The sequence below is a fragment of the Panthera pardus genome, unplaced genomic scaffold (assembly GCF_024362965.1).
Source record: "Panthera pardus isolate Hobbes unplaced genomic scaffold, ASM2436296v1 HiC_scaffold_27, whole genome shotgun sequence".
Taxonomy (NCBI): Eukaryota; Metazoa; Chordata; class Mammalia; order Carnivora; family Felidae; genus Panthera; species Panthera pardus.
The window spans coordinates 109,507,216-109,529,721 of record NW_026526843.1 but is presented as its reverse complement, the minus strand read 5'-3'; the positions used below and the strand labels follow the sequence as shown (position 1 = coordinate 109,529,721).

The following is a 22,506-nucleotide window of genomic DNA, read 5'->3' as shown; positions in this document are numbered from 1 at the left end:
ATGATTGGATTAACATTACCCCATGAACAGTGGGAGAAAAGCAACAACAAGATAAGCCTATTCCTTCATCAAAGGACTTGGGAATGTAGCCTCACATAAAGATTACTGATGGATTTAGTTTTAGTGTTATTAGGAAACAGGCCATCTCCACAGAATATATTTAGCTTATATACAAATTATAAAGTACAGTATAATGAAATGTAAAACCATACTCCTGCCGTGCCAACCCAAGACAGAGCATTATCTATACTGTGACTCTCATGTGTCTCTTCCCAGTCACTTCTCTCCCTCCTGCACAGAGATACACCTCTGTCCTGATCTCTGGATTTCTCGGTTCCCTGCATGTATACGTGTATATGAAAAAATATATATGTACACTTATGAGTATATGCACATGTATACTATATACGTGCATGCGCAAGCTTATATGGGATTATGTATGCATGTATATATACATATTATATATGCATGTGTATGCATATTATGACGTATGAACTCCTAAACAGTATACTGTTTAGTTTTGCTGGTTTGTGAACCTTATATACATAGTAGCACACCATATATATTCTTGGACTTGCCATTGGTTGGTGATGCCACCAATCTGCATGCCCAGCTCTGGCAGATGCATTTTCACTTCAGCAGAGCATCCCACTATATGAGGACTAGATGGAAATTTCTTTATCCATCCAAAATGCACTTTTTTTTCTTTTTCCTATTTCAAACCGCTGTAATGAACATTCCTCTTCATTCACATGTCCACCATCAACTTGACAATGTAGCTGAAACACCCCTGGAGTTGTGTCCTACAGAGACCTGTTCTGAACAGTGAAGCAACCTATCACATCAATAAGGAATGTGTTTCAATGTGCCCACTAGTACTGGATACCATCTCAAAACTTGTCATTTTGGAAAGTATAAAAGCCCCAAGTTTGATTGGACCTTCCTTATCCACATGCAGAGATTTTGCAAAGAACGTCCTGCTGTGACTCACAGAGATCAGCAAAAATCCCAAGGATGTAGAGCAGAGGTGACGTGAATGGGAGCAACAATGAGAAGGTAGGCGGAAGCCACATGGGCACCGGGCAATGTTGTGCCTCTGAGCAGGAGGCAGTGGGACACCGGAGGGCAAGTGTCCACAAGCCAGGCACTGTGCTGAGTACAAGGGACAGAAGTGTGAACAAGGCCTAATCCCTTTCCTCAAAAAAATGTGTAATACAACAACAGTGACAGGAAGGAAGTGGTGGTGACAATCACCCAGAGGATGGCTAAAGTGAGGGTCATTGTGACAGAGCCCCCCCCCCCCCCAGGAGGGTACTCAACCACACTGGGGCAGAGGGCAATCAGGGAAGGCCTGCAAGAAGCGAGGTCGTCTGGGATCCAAGGGTCCAGAAGGGTCAGGAAAATTGGATGGAAGGATGAGGATGAGGTGATGGAAAGAGTGTTGCAGCAAGAGAAGAAAACCAGTGCAAAGGGCCAGGTAAGATGGGCCATTAAGTGTTCAGGCTACTGCAAATAATTTCCTAAGAAGATGAACCTGGAAGGGTTAATAGGTGCCAGGTGATTAAGGGGGCTGAAGGCCATGTGAGGAGGGCTGCACTCTACCTTAGGGCAATGAGAAACCTAAGGCAGGGTGGCGTTGTGGTTTTTACTTTTGTTGAAGAAGTGCATGAAGGACGCCAAAGATGGCCGACGGGGCTAAAGCAGACTCTGGTCTCTGGCTTCGAGACCCCTCCTCCGGGCTCTTCTTCCTTTGTTTGCTGTGTGCACGAGAACCCCCAAAGAAATGGAAGCTGATGACTATAAATTACCCTCCCCACTTGCACTCGGTGCTCAGATCTTTGGAGAAACAGTCTCCTCTGAGCCCGCCGGCGTTAAACCAATCTCCGATCCACCAAGATCTTCGAGTGCCGCCTGGTTTTTCCGCCAGCGTTCCAGCCTGGTTCCGTAACACTTTTTATCATGGAAAATTACAAATATATATAAAAGCAGACAGAATAGTATAACGAAACCCCCACACCTGCTTCACCTCCCTCAACAATTACCAGCTCACAGCCAGCCCTGTCGCATCTCTCCCGCCACCCACACCACCCCCTTCCACATTATTCTGAAGTAAATCCCAGACATCACCCTAGCATTTCATTCCCAAATATTTCACTATGTGTTGCTAAAAGAGGAGAATGCAGAGGAAAAAAATCACTGTGGCATCAATGCCTCACCTCAAAGTTTTTAAAAAATAATCACGAGGGGTTTTACACGGGAGCCTATCCTATCCAAATTCACCCTTTGGAGGTTGTTGTTCAAGAAAGGACAAACATATATGCTGAAGACACACGACCCAGCCTGATTATTTTATCTCAGAAGGGTACCTGCTCCCAGAGACATTTGCTTGGAGTCAAAAAATCACACCGCACCTGAATGAATCAGACATTCTGCGTACAGGATTGTTCCTTAGACTCGATCACCTGCTCATACGAAAAAGAATGTGTTGCCTAATTATGCTATTAAGAGGTGGCAACGAAGATGCTAATTCCAAAGCCATGGAGATGGCTGTAATTAGCTAACAGAGGAAAGGAAGCATCCGAAGACAAAGCAGAGTGACGGGAAAGGGCGGAAGACAGATGGACAGCAGCCCCCCAGTTATGTCGACCATTCTCGGGGGAAACCTGCAACTTGATGGACTAGCTTGTCACTGAGGAGAGCGCGTTTTAATCCAGTGACGCGAGTTCCTTCCTTCCTCGGCCTTCTCAACATTCTGTGTTGGGTCCTGTACGCTAGCCCCACCGGCCTTACCACCGCCACTAGAGAGCCCCTCCGCGGCTCCACCCAGGGTTGGGACAGAGACTTGCCGGCGCCTAATTAACACAGAGCAGATTGATACTGCTATCCAGACTCCACGTAATCCATGTTCAACAGAAAAACTGTCTCACACCCAAAGCTGACATTTTTGCCTGACATTTGTCACTCAGGCCACTACACTGAGTTTATGTTCAGGATTTACACCACAACAATATTCAACCAGCTTATTTTTACAACTCCGAAGATACTAATTTTGCAGATTTATAAATAGTAAATTTAAACACCACAATGGAATTTTTATTATAAATGAGGCATCAAGGTTTTTTTTTTCTTCCCCTAAAGAGATCATAAGTTACCTAAAAGCTTCAATCACCACAATGGTCACCTGCTTTGACATTTACGAAACAGTCCCACAAACATCTTGGTTTGAATTTCAGAACCACCCTGGCAGACTGGCAGGGTAGGTACTGGCTTTACTTCACAGATGGGGAAATGAAGCACCAAGATTGCCCCAAGGTCACACAGCGAGGGCCCGACCGAAACAGGGCTCCCAAGTGTCCACGTGAGGTCTACGACTTTCCTGACTCTGAAACACAGCCACCAGGGGTAAAACAGCTGATTGATCAAGCTAAGTCTTAGGCAAACAGACCACAGATAAAAAGAGGTAGAATTCAGATTTTCCTTTGCAAATGCAGCCTGCTCTCCGAGCAACCATCACCTTTCAGTTTCTAATGACAAAGGTCAGCTTCAGGGGAAAAGTCTGCAGAGGATAAACCATTCTCCTTGATGGGGACACACACGCCCCCTTCCCATCTTGGTTTAATAAACCTTAAGAGATAGCATAACAGGAACTTGCAAAACAGCCAGGGCTCTCCTTAAAATCTACTCTTACCAGGAGAGTGTCTGAATTTGAAATCAAAGTGCCCTTCATACAATTTCAGAATCAAGTGCAAGGATTTCACGACGTGCTAATATGAAAAGATGAATGATGCACAGGATTTTAGTTCATTAAAAACTTTTGAACACTGTCTTGAACATTATTTTTGTGAAATGTTTTATAAGAAGTAAAACTCTAATTTCCTAGTGTGGTTTAAAAGTGTCCAACTTCCAAAGCCAAGCACTTGTCAACAAAATGATACAATGGTAAATGATTTACCGTATGGTAATTCTGTGACTGGACTGGCTCATGCCAGTTTTTACATATATTCCAGGCAATCTGAAATAATGAAGATAAGGAAGATTGGCTGTATCTAAATGAACCGGATTTTAGAATAACTTTACTGCCAAAGACATTTAAAAACATCTGACTGGACCTAGGGCAACATTAGTTATCTGAAGCTACCTAAAAACAATAGCGCCCATGTTTACTGGACAGGAGGCACATTCTACTTCTATTTTTAAACCCAATTTTCCAGTCTCATAAGGAGGACACAACCTACCAATTCAGTGTCAGGATGTCAACAAATCCTTACCAAATAACACAGAGGCATGGGATGGGTATCCCATTTCAACGGGCGAGGCAGGGTGCAGGAGCAACCTATATTTGGCCCCCTATCTTTTGCTTTCCAAGATCTTATTTTTTTAATGACCAAAAAAAAAAAATAGGGGTGCCTGTGTGGCTCAGTCAGTTAAGTGGCTGACTCACGATTTCGGCTCAGGTCATGATCTCACAGTTCATGGTTCGACCCCCGCATTAGGCTCTGTGCTGTCAGCGGAGACTGCTTGGGATTCTCTCTTTCCTCTCTTTCTACTCCTTCCCTGCTTGTGTGCACTATCAGAATAAAACAAAAATAAAAAAAGAATGACCAAAAGATAAATGTGTGTAACTTTGTAAGTGTGATTGAGATGTGCTGACTACCAGTTTTCTTCAAAGAAACATGTCAAATATAAGCAAGGTGTGAGGTGAATGGACTCACCAGGCTTCATTTAAAAACATTTTTTTAATGTTTATTTTTGAGAGAGAGAGAGAGAGAGAGCGAGAGAGCATGAGCAGAAGACAAGCAGAGAGAGAGAGGGAGACATGGAATCCGAAGCAGGCTCCAGGCTCTGAGCCGCCAGCGCAGAGCCCAACGCGGGGCTCGAACCTACAAACCGTGAGATCATGACCTGAGCCGAAGTCTGACGCTTAAGCGACTGAGCCACCCAGGTGCCCCTACCGGGCATCATCTTAGGCCACTTGCAATGAACTATCCGTAAGAGAGAAGGCAGCATGATTTAAGTCAGTGAGCGTTCACATACTGACGTTGTTCCTCCGGCTACCAAGGACAACAACGGCACCCTACCATTCGCTCGGCACTTGAAACGGTGTGCCAGCGTCCACACCCGAGATGGTACACGTCACAGCTCCCCCTCTGGGTTCCCTGGCAGCTTTTAAACATGCCACCTAAATATTTTCATCTTCATCACCTGAATGTTCTCTGCAGCTTCCTTCAGCCCTTTTATAAAAGGATCTGCTTTAACAGAACGCTCTCTGGCAAACAGTTTTTGAGACCATTTCTTAAAAGCTTTTTCTGACCAGCAGATAATGACTTCTCCTTCTAAAAGGTCTGGGTCATTATGTCGCCTTCAAGATGTGTGCAATTTCAGAGATGAGTAGAGCCTGAAGCACAGGTACCACATGGCACACACTGTGAAGAGGGTACCGCTGAGCTTTTCTGTCAGAGTGACAAAACTGGAGGAAATGGCCGCTGCCTTCCTTAATTTGTTCTCTACTTGTCTCGCTAAAATGACCGCCAGTCAACACAGGAGGACCCGTGGCTTTTACATCCACTTCCAAGGTAACATCCCCCTTTTTCCTGACCAAATCAACTGCTCTTTCAAGATCAACCCTAGGTACCAGGGCTTCTGCCTGACCACAGATTTCACCCATTCTGTGCTCCAAGCTTCCTCAGTGGCGTCCACCTCACAGCCTACGGAGGGGAACACAGTTCATTTGGCAATGGTGATGGGAACTCACTGCTGGATATAGGGCCATTTTTCTTTGTCCTCATCCCATCTAATCCCCCCACACACATGCCAGTATCCTTTTTCCTAGGAGGTTCTTTGAGAATCCATGTCCAGAGTTCCTGGTTTGCACCAAGTATGCCTCACTAGCCACGGACTTTACAAAAATTACTTAGCAAGGACAAGTACTGTGAATGCAGGATTTTCATTTTCAGGAAAGACAACACATTTTTTTAGGGAACCCATCCAACAAGTCTTAAAACTTCAGCCTTGGGAGACCCAAGGACAATCCAAGGGTCATTCTCAACATCGAAACGGTCTTTGCTTGCGGCTCACAACCAAAATATTTGGAGGGCTACGCTGGAGACCCAACAAGAACCTTTATGATATCAACCATTTCCACCATCTCGTGTTTCACTTCTTTTGCTCCCAATCTTACCAGTCATACAGAGCCTCTCATACGGACAAAACTGGTCTGATACAACGAAGCTGGCCTTGAGGATATTTTTGCTTATTAAGTTGATCATTAAGATGCAGAGATATTACATTCTGCCTACTAAGGCTTCATGACAAAACATCTCAAAATGTAATGGTCCAAGTTTAAGTTCTGGTTCCAAGTCAGATGGAGTAGACATTCCAGCTTGTCTCTCCCTGAATGCATCTATAAAAACTAGACAGAATGGATTGAATAGGTATTTAGGAATATGAAAAGCAAGCCAACTGGAGAAGACCCAATTCCAAAGTACCACCAAACCAAAAGCAAGTGGCCCATATTCTCCCAGTCTTCCCTAGCTGGGACTAAAGGCAGCCTGAAACCCCAAAATGGGTGCTGGGTGTGGATGCAGAGAGCGCCAGGAGAGCCCTGTAGTTGTGGCTCAGAAAGCAGGAAAGGGGACTTCTAATGCTCAGAGAGAGGGAAGGCAGTTCTCCACTTTTTTCTCTGTTCCCTTGCATCCCCCAGACCCTCGCAAGCCCACAGTGATGCCAGCACAGACAGCAGGTGGCAATGGGGTCTACAGGTGCCTGGACCTCTGAGATGGGGCAATCTTCTGCTCTAACTGGAGGAGCTGTGGTCTCAAGGTGGGGGGGGGGGCAGCAGTGAATCCCTGCCTTTTTCTCTCTCTGAACTCCTGGCCTCAAACATGGGCAGTGGTGGAAATGTGAGGCTGAGTGGGTTAACTAAAGCCCCAGTCTTCTGGCCACAAGACCAAAAGGGGAGTTCCAGTAAATCACAAAGTGCAAAGCCATGCAGCACTGAAAAGGCTTTGAAATCAGAAATGGAACCACAACTGAAACTGAACTTGACAGCCTAAAACCACCAGGCTGACCACCTGTTAGAGCAACAATACCAACAGACTTTACAAGATATATGCAAGGCCTAGAATCTCATGATAGGATTTCAAAAGGTTCAGGGTACAATCCAAAATCACTTGGCATTCAAAGAAGCAGAAAAGTTTCAAACTCACATAGGAACAGACAATCAATGCACTCCAATGACAAGATGACAGATATCAGAATTACCTTACAATGACTTTAAAGCAATTATTATAAAAGTTCTCCAAGAAGTTAAGGGCAGACACTTCTGAAAAGAATGGAAAAAGTAGAAAGTGTCCACATAAAGAGAAGAACCATATGGAAATCTTAGGGATGAAAAGTATAATAACCAAAATAGAAAACTTACCAGACGGGCCCACAAGAAGAATGGACATGACGGGCGGAAGGGGATGGGGGGGGGGGGGGGGTCAGTGAAATTAACAATAGTGCAGTATAAATGATCCAATATGAACAACAGACAGAAAACAAAGAGTTTGTGCCCAAACATAGAAGGTTCTAGAAATTAAGACACTCTCCCAAAGGCCCGTAAACCAATAGGTAAAAAGCACCAGGAAGGATCATGAATAAATAGCTCTCAGAAACAAGGGTGATGTGCTCAACTACACTCAGAATAAGGGAATCACAAGCTAGAACTGAGATACTATCTCTCAACTAACAAATTACCAAGAGTCAAAAGACTAGCACACTATTTTTGCAGGTGCGTTTATTCTTTAATACACAAATGCTGCTTTTGGGTACCTAACCACAAATATACTTATATTATATAGCACATATACAAAATTACCCATTGCAGCTTAGTAGCAACAACAACAACAAAAAAAACCATATATCCAAGTATCCTTTAAAGAGGAACTGGTAAAATAGACAAGATCCATTTACCCAATCATGTACTCTCCAGCTATAAAAAAGAAGAAGGTAGGTTCCCATATTCTGATTTGGAAAGTTGTTCAGGCTCGACTGTTAATGGAAAAATACAAGGTGCATAACAGTGTATTTGGTCTGGTACCTTTTGACTAAGAAAGGGAGAATAAGAATGTACATTCATATGTGCTTATATTTACATAGCAGAAGTTGTCAAACTTTTTCCTGTAAAGGACCAGAAAGTAAATATTTTTGGCTTTGTAGCCTCACAGTCTCTACCACTGCATAGATGAATGGATGTGTTCCAATAAAGCTTTATTTACAATATGAAGGCAGCCAGCTTGCAGGTGGCAGCATGCTGACAACTGATATAAACACTATACGGATAAATAAAAAACTAAAAAAAAAAAAAAAAACAGGGGAAACAGTGCAGATGGGATAAAAGAAAAAAATAAACTGGACTTCATCAAAATTTTAAAAAAAATGTGCATTAGAGAACAGCACCGAGAAAGTTAAAAGATAAATCACAGAATCAGACAAAAAATTTGCAAATCACATACTTAACAAGGGATTTGTCTCCAGAACATGTATAGAATTCTTACAACTCAATAGTAAGAGGACAAATAACTAAAAATAAGTGGGCAAACGATTTGAATAGACATATCTCCAAAGAAGGTATACAAATGGCCAACAAACACAAGAAAAGACAGTCAACATCCTTCATGATCAGGGAAATACAAATAAAAAGCCACAATGAGTTACCACTTAAAGCCCACTAGGACAGCTGTAATAAACAGACCATAACCAGTGCTAATGAGGATTCGGTGTGACTGGAACACTCGCACACTGCTGGTGGGAATGTAAAATGTATAGCGGCTTTGGAAAACAGTTGTTTTTTGAAAAGCGGTTCCTGAAAAGGTTAAATATAAGGTGGATATAACCCAAGAGCCCACTGATGGATAAAATGGATACAACAAAATAAGGCGTATCCCTACAATGGAATATTATTCAACCTGAAAAAGGAAGGAAATCCTGACACATGCTCCAATATGGATGAACCCTGCAGGCATTATGTTAAATGAAATAAGTCAATCACAAAAAACAAATACTGCAGGATTCCATTTACAAGAGGTGTCCACGGTAGTCAAGTCATACAAACCGAAAGCTGGGTGGTGGCTGCCAGGAATGGAGGGGAGGGGGAAACTCAGAGTTATTTAATGGGTGCAATTTCCATTTTACAAGATGGGAAACTTCTGGAGATTGGTTGCACAAGGTGAATGTACTGAACACTACTGAACTGTACGCTTGGAAATAGCTAAGATGGCAAATTTTATATTATGTGGCTTTTTAGCACAAAAAAAAATTTTTTTTAATGTTTACTTATTTTTGAGAGAGAGAGCGCATGTAAGCGAGGGAGGGGTCGGGGGGGGGGGCGGGGACAGAGGATCCCAAGCGGGCTCCACGCTGACAGCAGTGAACCCGATGCAGGGCTCAAACCCACAAACCGAGAATCATGACCTGAGCCGAAGTTAGATGCTCAGTCACCCAGGGGCCTCTCACAATCAATATATATATATTTTTTAAAGAAGGTTAAAAAAAAAAAATATAGAGTTACCTTATGACCCAGAAATCCCACTCCTGGGTACATACTCAAGAGAAATGCAAACAATTCTCCACACAAAAAGTTATAGTGTTATTCACAATAGCCAAAATTAGAAAACAAGCCTAATATCCATCAGGTAGATAAAAACAACATGGTCTATCCATACAGAATTTCATTCAGCAACAACAAAGGAATAAAGTCCAGATACAAGCCACAACAAGGATGAATCATGGACACATGGTAAGTGAAAAGAAGCCAGCCGCAGAAGACCACATTTTACACAATGACATCTATATGAATAAGCAAATCTAGAGAGGTAGAAAGTAATGGCCGCCTGGGGGCGTGGCTAGGTGGCTGGAGTGGGTAATGATTACTAATGGGTACAGGGTTCTTTTCGGGGGGACAAAGTGGCCTGAGATCAAGACTGCGGCGATGGCTGCATGATTCCATACACACACCAACCACCACTGAACTGTACATTTGCAGTGGATGAATTACTTTTCAATAGAGCTGGGGTTTTTTTTTTAAGTGGAATATTCTTAGCAGCAATTGGAACAAACCGGAAACTACCCAAATGTTCAACAATAGAAAACATAAACTGTGGTATATCCTTACAAGGCAACAGTACGTAGAAATGAAAATGAACAAATTATTGCTGTATTAATGAGAGAGGAATCCCACAAACATAATGGTGAATGAAAGGAGCCAGACACTAAAAGGAAATTGTATTATTCCATTTATAAAAAGAGAGAGAAGCAAAGCAAGAAACACTCTTGGCTACAGAGAACACGCTGGTGGTTACGGGGGGGGGGGGGGGGGGGCGGGGTAAATAGGTGACGGGGACTGAGGAGGGCGCTGTTGTGAGCACCGCGTTATACGGAAGTGTTTAATCACTATACCGTGCACCTGAAACTAATATTGCACTGTATGTTAACTACACTGAAATGAAAATTAAAACTTTAAAAAGAAAAGAAAGTACAGAAACAGGAAAACTAATGTATGCTGAGACTTGGCCAGGCTGGAAAACAGAAGCAAGCTCACTCTGGGGTGCTACTGGCATTCACTTTTTTGATCCCAGGGCAGAATTACACAGCACGTATAGCTTATGAAAGCTCACAGAGCAGTACACTTAAGAATGTGCCCTTTTCTATATAAATATTCTTTACCTCAATAAAAAGAAAAAAGAAAAAACATCAAAGCAGGGTTTTGTGCCTTTTTCTCACTTCCATTCTCGAACACAGGACCAGGAATGGAGTTAGGATTAAATCTCCAGCGTTAAAACTTTGGGAAAAAATGTGTTTTACCCAATTGCAGGAGTATAATGTGACCTTACTACATAATGATTGTCCAAAGGGTTTGATCCCTGAGTCTTTACTATTCCACAAAGCATATTTCCTTCCATAGCGAGGTTCCGGTCTATTTGTTGGTAGGAGGAAAGGGAGGCACAGGGGACTGACATTTGTTGAGCACTTACGAGACTGAGTTCAGGGCACTGTGGCTGAATCTCTACCTAGTAGAGATTTTCTTTTTAATGAGGCTCAGAGATGTTAAGTAGGTTATCCAGGGTCACACAGCCAATAAATGACACGGCAAAAATAGAAACCTGATCGGGGCGCCTGCGTGGCTCAGTCGGTTAAGCGTCCGACTTCAGCTCGGGTCACGATCTCACGGTCCGTGAGTTCGAGCCCCACATCGGGCTCTGTGCTGACAGCTCAGAGCCTGGAGCCTGTTTCAGATTCTGTGTCTCCCTCTCTCTCTGACCCTCCCCCGTTCATGCTCTGTCTCTCTCTGTCTCAAAAATAAATAAACGTTAAAAAAAAAAATTAAAAAAAAAAAAAAAAGAAACCTGATCTGCAAAGCCAAGGTTTTTTCCCCTCTGCCATTTGTATTAACAAGGGTAGCGGGACACAATGACGGAACACGTGTTGGTAAAGTCTCGTCACAGATCTGTATTGGTGGTGTTTATTCCAAAAAGCAGAAAGGCAATGTACCTGAAGGATCACCTGCACTTCCTACGCTCTCCTGGATGGTAAGGTGAAAGGGAGGCAGCCGTGGTTCTGGCAACTAGACTCAAAGCGCCTGGAAAATTCATCTGGGGCAAGACCCTTCTCTCAGGTGCTTGAGACAAGGTGTCAGGCGTGGTCTATCACAAGTCACTTCATTTGAGATCAGTTATAGACGTCAGTGTAAAAGCTAAAACTGTCAAGCATTCAGAAGAACACATCAAAGTGTATGTGTACAACCGCAACCCGGAAGGAGACAAAGATTTCTCAGAGAGGACACAGAAGGCAACCTAAACAGAAAAATAGCCTCAATGAGACTTCATCAGAATTAAAATTCTCTGCTCATCCAAAGTCCCAAGTAGATGAATAAGCAAACCATAGTCTGGGAGCAAATGTTCACAAAATATACTTCTGACAAAGCCCTTGAATCCAGAATATATAAGGAAGTCTTCTAATTCAATAGTAAGAGGACAGCCCAATTAAATGGATAAATGGTCTCAACAGACACCCCACAAAGGAAGCTATCTGCCTGGCCAAAAAGCACATAAAAAGGTGCTCAACGTCATCAGTCATCAAAGAAAGGTGAATTAAAACCATAATGAGAAACCACTATACCCCCACTAGCAAGGCCAAAGTTGAAGAGCTCAATAATACAAAGTGTCGGCGAGGACGTTAAGCTACTACAACTCTTGTGCATCGTTGCCAGGAACATAAATAGTACAGTCAGTTGGGAGAAAGGTATGGAAGGTCCTTATACAGGTTCATATACAGCCATTCTGCTGTGGGGTATATACCCAAGAGGAATGAAAACATTTGCTCACAAAAAAGACCTACACACAAATGTTCATAGCAGTTTTATTTGTAATAGCCCCAAACTGGGAACAACCCACATGTCCTTCAACAGGAGAATAACTACACCAACTGTGGTATATCCACACAATTCAACAGTACTCAGCACGAATACGGAGCAAACGATGGGTACACGCAACAGTAAACGTCAATCTCAAAAACATCATGCTGAGCCAAGGAAGCCAGACAATGAGGAGTACTGCATGAGCCCATTTATACAAAACTCCAGAGAAGTCAAATCTACTTGGTAGTGACAGCACCTCCATCACTCCTCGGTGCCAGGAACGGGAAGAGAGAGGGGAATGAGCAGGAAGGGACATGAGGGAACTTCCTGGACAGATGGAAATTCTATCGTGATAGGATCTATTTACAGGGATTTAGTCAGTGGAGATTTGTGTACTTTGATGCATATACATTGCACGTTAAAAATGTACAAGAGGGGGGTGCCTGGGTGGCTCAGTTAGTTAAGTGTCCGACTTCGGCTCAGGTCATGATCTCACTGTTGGTGAGTTTGAGCCCCACGGTGGGCTCTATGCTGGTGGCTTGGAGCCTGGAGCCTGCTTCACATTGTGTGTGTCTCCCTCTCTCTCTGCCCCTCCCCCACTCACATTCTGTCTCTCTCTCTCAAAAATAAACTTTAAAAAAGAAAAAAAGTTTAAGAGTAGGGGGCACCTGGGTCGCTCAGTTGGTGAAGCGTCTGACTTCAGCTCAGGTCATGATGTCACCGTTTGTGAGTTCATGCCCTGAGGCAGGCTCTCTGCTGTCAGCACAGGGTCTGCCTCTGTCCCCCTCTCTCTCTGCCCCTCCCCTGCTCATGCTCGTGTGCTCTCCCTCCCGCTCTCTCAAAAATAAACATTTTTAAAAAAAAGTCTGAGTGTAATAATCAAGTGTGGAGCAGGGGGTACATAAAGAACAAATAAAGACAGCAGAAGGTTCATCATCGTTGAAGCTGGTAACGTACATGCTTGAAATTTTCCATAATAAAAATTTAAGAAAAAATTCATCTACATCTAATGCGCCTGCTCTCTCCTACTGCCACCCCTGTCCAATTCTGCCTGGCGCCCGGGCTGCTTCCCACAGACCCAGATTCTCCAGTGAACTCTGCTTCCTGCTGAGGTCCACAGCTCAACTCCTTCCTGCGCTGCACCTCCTACCACCAATCAAGCCCCAATGACCACCAGGCATTTTGGCCAAGCCCTGTCACACCCAACAGCCCGAAAGCTGGGAAGGTATGGAGGGGGGCGGTGTTTGGGGGGGATGGAAACCAGACGTTTTCTAGCAGGCTCTTCAGGAGTTCACCCCTCCTCCACAGAGGTTATTTGAACAGGATTTAAACAGCTCCTATCTCAAAGCCTGATACACAGAGTCTCGGAACAATAGTTTATGGCTTGCATTCCAAAAATCTATTTGTAAGCTGGCTGCTGGGAACCCCAAACACCTTCTGCCCCAGTAACAGAGAGCCAGCAGTGTAGCAGGCCAGCCCAGGAGTATTTATCTACCCCAAACACACTCAAGGCTCAATCAGCACAGCTGCAAGGAAATGCTGCAGGTGCAACCTTCTTTCACTCGGCCCACGTGACTAAGCATGGAGGAAAGTTCCAGGTTCAATGCCGAGTCAGTAGCAGTAAGAGCAGCCAGAAAGGAAAGAGGCTCCGCGAATGGCCCTCGAGGGCAAGCCAGAAGCCAGGTCCAGCCGAAGACAGCCGAGGTCCAGCCAGGCACTCACGCAGCCTTGTCCTTGGGAGTAAAGCCACTGTGGTCTGGGCAAGCCACGTCACTGTCTCCAGCAGGGAGAAAAGAGGCTTCTGATAACCCCATCGTGAATCTCCCACTGCACTTGTTTAATATAAAATTATTTATATTACAAAAAATATACACTGTAGAAAATGTGGACAAATAAAAAGAACCAGTATCCCCAGAACACAATTCAAACCACTCTTTCCATTCCGGTGTCTCCAGAGTGAGTGGTTCTGGTCTCTTCTATTTGATACGTACCACTCAGGAGAAAGGTTCAGATCCAGAGGTGTGTCATTAGGATGGATCTTATTTCCTAATAAAAGTGACAACTGCACTGTATCTATGCCTGGCCACCATATTCAACATGGCTTTTACAGGAAGCCACATTCTGATTTCTTTTTGAGGGTACCAAATAAGTTGTGCTTCATCTCAACAGGAGAAACCAAGTGTCATCGGTGTCCACTGAGAGTTATTCTAAAAAAGAACCAGAGAGATATTCCTAGAAGCACTCCAAGAGTAGCAAAGAAAACCGCATCTGGCTGCCTATGGGTGACAAGTTCAAGGTCTCACAGAAGATCAATCATTAAATCAGTAATCGTTTAATCACAACTGTGTCACTCACTAGGAATGAAGACCTCAGTGTGCTCAAAGCTGACAGAGAGAGGGTAAGGGTGAGGAATCTGTCAAGGCTTCCTTGAAGAAAGGAGATGTGAAGGCTGAGGACGTAAAAGACCAAGCAAGACTGCAGGGTGGTGGAGGGTGCCAGGGGACAGTGGTGTCCAAGCAGATGACATGGGGTGGAACGCACCAAGACCGGCCCAACCTTAAGAGACCAGGGACAAAGGTGTTAACAGCACCCTGGCTGAGAGAAGATAATGCCTGTACCAAGGTGGCAGAGGCACATAGAGTGACATCCAGCAGATCCGAGAACTATTTTGGAAGCAATAGGCCGGATTCGTCCATGACCGAGAAGGTGGGGCCAAGACTGACTCCCAGTTGATGATTTCACTCATCAGTGTTTACTTAAGAGAAGGCAACAGTTTAAGGAACTACTGCCCTTATATTCTACTGGAAATCGATTTGGCCAGTCGCCTGACCAGGTAGAGATGCCACGCAAAGTACACATTCTACAACCATTAAACCCATGCCTGTCTTCTGTAGAACCTTTTGCATTTTCCACAGTGATGAGGAGAGTATGCACCTGATTACAAGAAGGCCTAAGGCATCCTCAAGGCTCTCTCTTGAGTAGAAGCCAAAACACCTGTGGACTAAGTCCACGAAAGCCGAGGGATGCATTCAGGCGTTTCTAGCACAATGCGTGGCAAACTGGATTAGTCGGGGTAACCTAGGCCAGGGTGCCACGAGACAAGTCCCCAGTTCAGTGGCTTAACAGCCATCTTGAACACATGACCTTTGAGTTTGCCATAACAGAGGCAGAGACAGACGGAGGAGGCACACTAACTTCTCTTTCGAAGTGATACGTGTTGGCGTTGTTCACATTTCACAGGCCAGTACTAACCACAAGGGCCCAGCTGACCGCAAGGGAGGTCCGGAACTGTGGAAGAGTATACAGAAGCTGGCAAGGCCTGGTCTTTATCACCAAGCTGATAAAAAAAATCCACAAGTAACATCACAGATGGAGAGGCTAGACACAACCCACACAAAGGGCAGCAAAAGGGACTACAGCTGGCTTTACGTTAAACCGTTACATATCCTATCTCAGCAGAAGCACAATATCACTGTCAGCTTCGAAAATAACAGAATCACTGCATTATCAGTTAATACAAAAGGCAAAAATAACCTGGCCACCAAAACCAGTGAAACCAAGGAAAAAAGCCAGAACGTGTCCTCCCACCACTGGTATTAACCTGATGGTCCAAGCATCTCAATTCTATTTTCTTCACTCACGGCAGCACAGCGTGGGGCCCCACGGTCACGAACGGGGACGATCCATTACTTGAGGTGATACACAGCCGGACTTCCTCTTGGAAAGGCATACCTTGGAGACAACTTCCTAGCAGCTGGGCTAGGTTTTCATAACCCAAGTTGCACTCTTACCACGGTAACAAACACCCCCCACACCAAATCTTAGTAGCCTGACCAAATAAAAGCTTCTCTCTTGCTTATGCGAACTCCTAAGTAAACATTCCAGCTCCAACAGTGATCCTTCCAAGAGTGGTTCAGGGATCTGGGGGCCTTCCATTGTGCACCGCTGCCATCGTCTACCCTGAGCCTCTAAGGTTCCCGTGGGGACCACAGGAAGGGGACACAAGGTATGGGAAGGACTACTCGCTGTGCTAACACCTGGGCCCAGAAGTGACAGATGCCACTTGTAATTCCATTTCATCGGCCAGAACTAGTTACACATCCCAAGACTCAAAGGGCTGGAAAATGTAGCCCCCACTTCCCAGCAACAACTAGGAGCGTGAATCCCTGTCACCCAACAATCTCTGCCACGCTTGGTATCCTCCAAATGACTCTGTATGAGCCAGCCAGAAAAGGGGTGTCATCCGGAAAGAGCAAAGTCAAACAGCTCGTCTGTCCTGGCCTTGGTCTTCTGAATCGATGTTCAGGAAGCGCAAAGACTTCTTGCCGTAGGTGGCAATAGCTCACAACGTGTAAAATCACCGTGAAAGTAACTGAAGACAAAATCCTCAGAAGCTGGGCCTGTGGGGCAGAAAAGTACCAACTAAATGAGGTTCAGAGAGGAGCCAAGTTAGGCAGAGCCAAACCCAACAGCAGTGGGAAGAGAACTTGTGCCCCGGGGCAGGCTCGATCAAAGGGGCTGCTGTCATTAGAGCAGTTACTAGCTAACTCACCATGGAGGCTCTAACTTAGATTGGTCATTAACCACCTGGTTTACCTGGAGAGTAAACCTCCATCAAAAATACGGTGCACTCCTAGGAGATCGATGTATTCTACTGAACCAGATCTCAGGTTAAGATCAGATACCACAGTAAGCGGATTCAACTACAGAGTCCAGGAGAATAGAATTTCCAGGTCAAAATGTGCGGGAAAGCAGGAGACAGAGTTACACAGATTTCCTTCTTGAAGGAACTCTTGGTTTCTAATATATTCACAAGCACGGAGAACCTCCAAGAGGGAGACACAGCATGAGCCTGAGAAGGAGAAAAGGCTGCTGCGTGTAAATACACTCCACACACAAGAGAAGGACCTCAAGCCATAACTATGAATTCTGTTCAAGTAGATAAATGGGCACTTAGACAAAAGGAGTCAAGGCATATCCAGAAGGGGTTTCTTTTAGAGAAAAAAGAGAACACCTGTTTTGTTCTCCAAATACTAGAAGTAACTGAGTGATCGACCCTCAAAGAATTCAATAGTTCTACTAAATTCAAGACTCCCAACTTTGAAGATGGACGACAGATGCTCAAAAAAATAAAACAAATTAGTCCTTCTATGGACCAAAGGCACATAGGGATGACCACCACCTCCGCTCAAAGTGAACAGGATGTTTTTCAAAAAAACAAAAACTTAACCATGAAATTACCATATACCACAGAAAGTGAAAGAAGAAACGAACAAGTATTCAGACACCCACGGTCATCACAGAAATATCTAGAATACCCTAAAGGTGGAAACAACCCAAAGCCCATCTGCAGATGAGGGATTCACATAACGTGGTGTATGCAATCGCTGGAGTATTCGGTAGCCTTAAAAGACGCTCTGGTATGTGCTACAGCACGGAGGAACCTTGAAGATGTTATGCTAAGTGAAATAAGCCAGACGCAAAAAGACAAATACTGTATGATTCCAGTTCTATGAAATCTCTAGAACAGGCCAATTCACAGAGACAGAAAGTAGAACAGTGGTTACCAGGAGCTAGGGGGCACGGGGGAGGACAAGTTACTATTTAAGGGGAGCAGAGTTATTGTATGAGCTGGTAAAAAAGTTCTCTGTAGATGGCCGCACAAGAGCGTGAACGTACTTAACGCCAATGAAATGCACACTTAAAAATGATTAAATGGCAAATTTTATGTTACGGAGATCTTATGATTTGTTTTTTACAGCACTCATGGCCATGGCGGTGTTTTTCCCCACAGCATCACCTGTCCTTGCCTGGGATGAAGGCCTGCCTGGGGCTCTCTCATATCCCACCAAATCACCCAGGCACTGGTGATCTGAAACCTCTGATCCAGTCCCACACAGGACCACATAAAACTGCACCAGGAGTAGGAAAACCCAACCCAACCCGGTTTCGCCTTGCTATGGGAGCAAGAGGCCGGAAGTGTTCACACTTCACACCTACCAGCCTCCCTAAAAAACATCTGGGACAGCTCCATTGGTCCCCTCCCCACAAACATTTTTCTAGAACAGCACTGTCCATATGGGACCTCCTGCGATGAGGAAAATGCTCTCTTCACAGTGCCTGTTGAGCACTTGAAATACACCTGGTATCCACAAGGAACTGACTTTTACTGCATTTAAACTCATTTAAATGTAAACTGCCACCTGTGGCTAGAGGCTACCTGTTGGACAGCGTGCTTACAGAACTTCTACAAAGAAACCAAAGTGAAAGATGTGTATGATTTTTGGTGGAGATATCAAAAGTCTGAGTGGTAGAGATGAGGAAGCCAGGAGAGGTGAGTGAGGGGGCTGTCCGTTTAATCCATAAACCCACTTAGTGGAGTGGCATACATCCTTTGTCAAACCTGTAAAAAGAATTTATTGCTATATTTATATAGCTTACATGTTCTATTTACATATATTTATATAACTTATATAAATATGTTATAGTCACATATATTTGTTATATATCAATGTTATATTCATATATATTTATATTTATACACAAATACGTAAGTTATAAGTTGTAATGATGTGCTGAGAAACGACTTAGTCAAGACCAAGCCAAGGTTGGGGCATCCAGGTGGCTCAGCCGGTTGAGTGTCCATCCGGCTCTTGTTTTCGGCTCAGGTCATGATCTCAGTTTGTAGGATCGAGCCCTGCGTCGGAGTCTGTACTGACATCTTGGAGCATGCTTGGGTTTCTCTCCCTCTCCCTTCCTCCCTCCGCCCCTCCCCTACTCATGCCGTCTTTGTCTCTCTCAAAATAAATAAACTTTTAAAAAAAGACAAGGAGCGCCTGGGTGGCTCGGTCGGTTGAGCATCTGACTTCGGCTCGGGTCATGATCTCACGGTTTGTGAGTTTGAGCCCCACGTCAGGCGCTGGGCTGACAGCTCGGAGCCTGGAGCCTGCTTTGGATTCTGTGTCCCCCTCTCTCTGCCCCTCCCCTGCTCATGCACTGTCTCTCTTTCTCTCTCTCAAAAATAAACACTAAAATTTTTTTTTTAAAAAGATGAAGCCAAGGTCAACCAAAGGAAGCGCATGATGCAGAAAATTCTAGGGAATCAGGACCCGGAGCAAGAGAAGGCAATGTGCCTGTTGTGTAGATCTGGAATCGAAAGCCAAAGAGTTTCTGACTGACTTCACTTTCACACCCACCCATAAGGGGTCCTGTTGGTAGATGAAGGCTTGTCACAGACACAGACACCCCCCCCCCCACGAATAAAGCCGCTGCACACTGATCTTCAGAGCTGGCACCAGCACACAGGAGGCTACAGCTGTGCTGAGTGGCTAAAGGAACATTTACCCCTTCAGAGAAGAGTCTGTTCAAACTCCAGTTTCGGAGGAGAATGAACAGAAGCCAAGAAAACTGAGTGGTTCTGGGTGAAGTGGGCTCCTGAGCACTTTTCTAAAAAGACGTTGTGCTGAAGAGTACACTCTGAGAGGTCAGAAATGTCAAGAGAGTGTCTTCAACGGGCTCAGGGGCCACTTTATTTGAACAAGCTTGACACCCCGCCCCCTGTTCCAGACGGGGAGGATTTGCTCTGCAGAAAACGGATCCCTGTTGCCTCTGGCAGAGAATGGATGGCACTACATCTGGCTGATTGCTTCAGCGTGGTGTGGCCAGCGTCTTAAATTCTCCCTGTACCTTCCGACATGCTTTTAGGTTTAGGGTAGGCACCGTTACCACCTTTTGATCAGTGAAGAAGCCAAGGCACAAGGACTCCCAGGTAATTACTGCACGATACCCAAGGCTTATTAATGTCACGCCAGTGCTTATTACAGTGAGCTCAGAGATCTAGGGCCCCATCCCAGCAACGGAGGAGACCCTGAGCCCCCAAATGCTTGTGCACCATGGGATAAAATAGATCTGTCACACACGTGGGAGAGCACAGCCCCACCGTCAAAGTGTGTTTGGGGGGCAGGAATTAGAGTACTAAAAAGAACACTGGGGCACTTCTAAGAGCACCTGTCCCTACACATATATACACACACTCAATTGTAACACACCGATTCCCCTTCTGGGCTGCAAAATGGAATCATCTGAGAAAGCATTAACAACTACTGAGGCCTCAGATTCTGGTATTCGTCTGGGATACAATCTGGGCATGGGGCGGGGTGGGGGTGGGGTGTAAAAGTTACCCAGGTGATTCTAATGTGTAGGTGGGGTTGGGGCCCACTCACTGCTATAAGGACAGGGCCAGAGGGAGGAAATAAAAACTGGATAACTGGTGGGGAGGAGGGCTTCGCATCATCCAGTTTATGGGCTGTTTGTTGGGTTAAGGGATGTTTAAGGAGACTAAAATAACGAAGCTAAATGCCAGTCGCTTCTGTTTTCCTATCTGTAAAAAGATACAATGCTACCTACTCTCCCCTCCCGAAAGGCAGGGCAGGCTGGTGGTTAAGTTAGGAGAAGCGGGGCTGGTGGGGGTGGCCAGGGCCATGGCGTGTGCCAGGGTAAGAAAAGCAGGCGGCGTGGGGTAAGGACGAAGGGGGCATCTGCCTCACCGGCGTCGTAGAAGGCGTCGAGCACAGCTGTCTCCCCGAAGTCAAGCTCCCCGAAGGGTACGGAGGTGAAGTGGGCGCCCTCGGCCTCGCAGGCCCGCAGCAAGCACAGCCGCGCCCCCGCCTCGTGGCCGCCAGCCGCGCCGCCCTGGGGGCTCTCGCTGCGCACGTATACTGCCCGCAGAGCCCGCCGCGGCGCGTCCCCGTCCTCGCCCCCGCTGCCGCTCCCAGCGCCCTCGGCCGCCCCGTCGGGCTCCGCCGTGGCCTCGGCTCCCGGCGGCGGCGGGCACCGTGGCGACTCGGTCGCCACCCCAAGCGCCCCAGCGGGGAGAGTCCCGCCGCCGCTCTCCATGGGGCCGCCCTGCGCGCCTTGATCCCACCTCCGCGCGTGCGGCTAAAGGCCGCAAGCAGTCCCGGCACCTGTTCCCGGGGGCGCGGGGCGGGACCCGGAAGAGCCCGCGCGCACCCGTGGCCCGGCGGCCCGCAGGTGAAGGCAAGGCCCCCGGGCTGCAGACGGAAGCTCCAGCCCCGCAGCCCCCAAGCGCCCTTTGAAAGCTGGGGAGAAGGAGGCGGGGGCCTGGGACGTCAGGACGAGCGGAGGGCGCGGGGTGGGGGGGGGGGGGGGGGGTAGTTCTGGGAAGAGCGGCGGGGCAGGAGCTGGCAGGGCGCCCCCTGCCGCCTCCCCCGGGCAGCGCCCTGAGGAGGGCGGATTCGTCAATTTTAGGATCTTGTTGCCATCCCTCCAGCCTGACGGACATTAGGAGTCCCTTTTTTTTCCCCCTCAAAACAATTTGAAGCTTTTCAAGCAGAGCAAAAACTCTTTCAAAGCGCTGGCTGAAGGTAAATATTCAATTTCAAGCTAAATACAGAGGTACTTTTCACTCAGAATTGAGATGAGAAGATGCTTATTTAAAACGCTTCTGATTCTGATAGATAGGTAAATAAATAACTCAATTTTGTACTCCTTGTCCCAGTCGCCAAGAGCATGGCCCTCCCTTTAAAATTTGTTTAATGTTTATTTTTATCTTTTTATTTTTAAAAATTTTTCTTCAATGGTTAGTTGTTTTTGAGACAGAGACAGAGCATGAGCAGGGGAGGGGCAGAGAGAGAGGGAGACACAGAATCTGAAGCAAGCGCCAGGCTCTGAGCCTGATGTGGGTCTCGAACCCCTGAACGATGAGATCATGACCTGAGCTGAAGTCTCACACTTAACAGACTGAGCCACCCGGGCGCCCCTATTTTTTTTTTTTTTTTTTTTTTTTTGAGAAGGGGGGAGGATCTGAAGTAGGCTCCAGGCTCTGAGCTGTCAGCACAGAGCCGGATGAGGGGCTCTCCACTCACCGACCCCGAGATCATGACCTGAGCCTAAGTGGGAAGCTTAACCTACGGAGTCATCCAGGCACCCCAAGAGCATGGCCCTCCTGAGCCCAGTCCTGCAGGGCTGCTCCTCCTTTCACTGTGACCTTGACAAAGCACCGGGATGCACCAGCAACAAATTTTCTATGCCCGGAAAATGGACTCCAAGTGGGATGCCTACCTGACCTATGAAATGCTGTGAACCCAAAGGGA

The 22,506-nt window shown here is 45.9% G+C and overlaps 1 protein-coding gene across 1 annotated transcript in view; it reads right to left on the bottom strand.

Annotated features, from left to right (window-relative positions):
• The window catches only part of MAP3K15 (mitogen-activated protein kinase kinase kinase 15), a 123,895-nt gene extending 102,392 nt beyond the window's left edge, over positions 1 to 21,503 (bottom strand). The window contains 1 exon segment of the mRNA XM_053891780.1: positions 20,941 to 21,503. Within this exon segment, the coding sequence (XP_053747755.1) occupies positions 20,941 to 21,289 (349 nt within the window). The 5' untranslated portion in view covers positions 21,290 to 21,503.
• Positions 21,504 to 22,506: the final 1,003 nt, after the last annotated feature.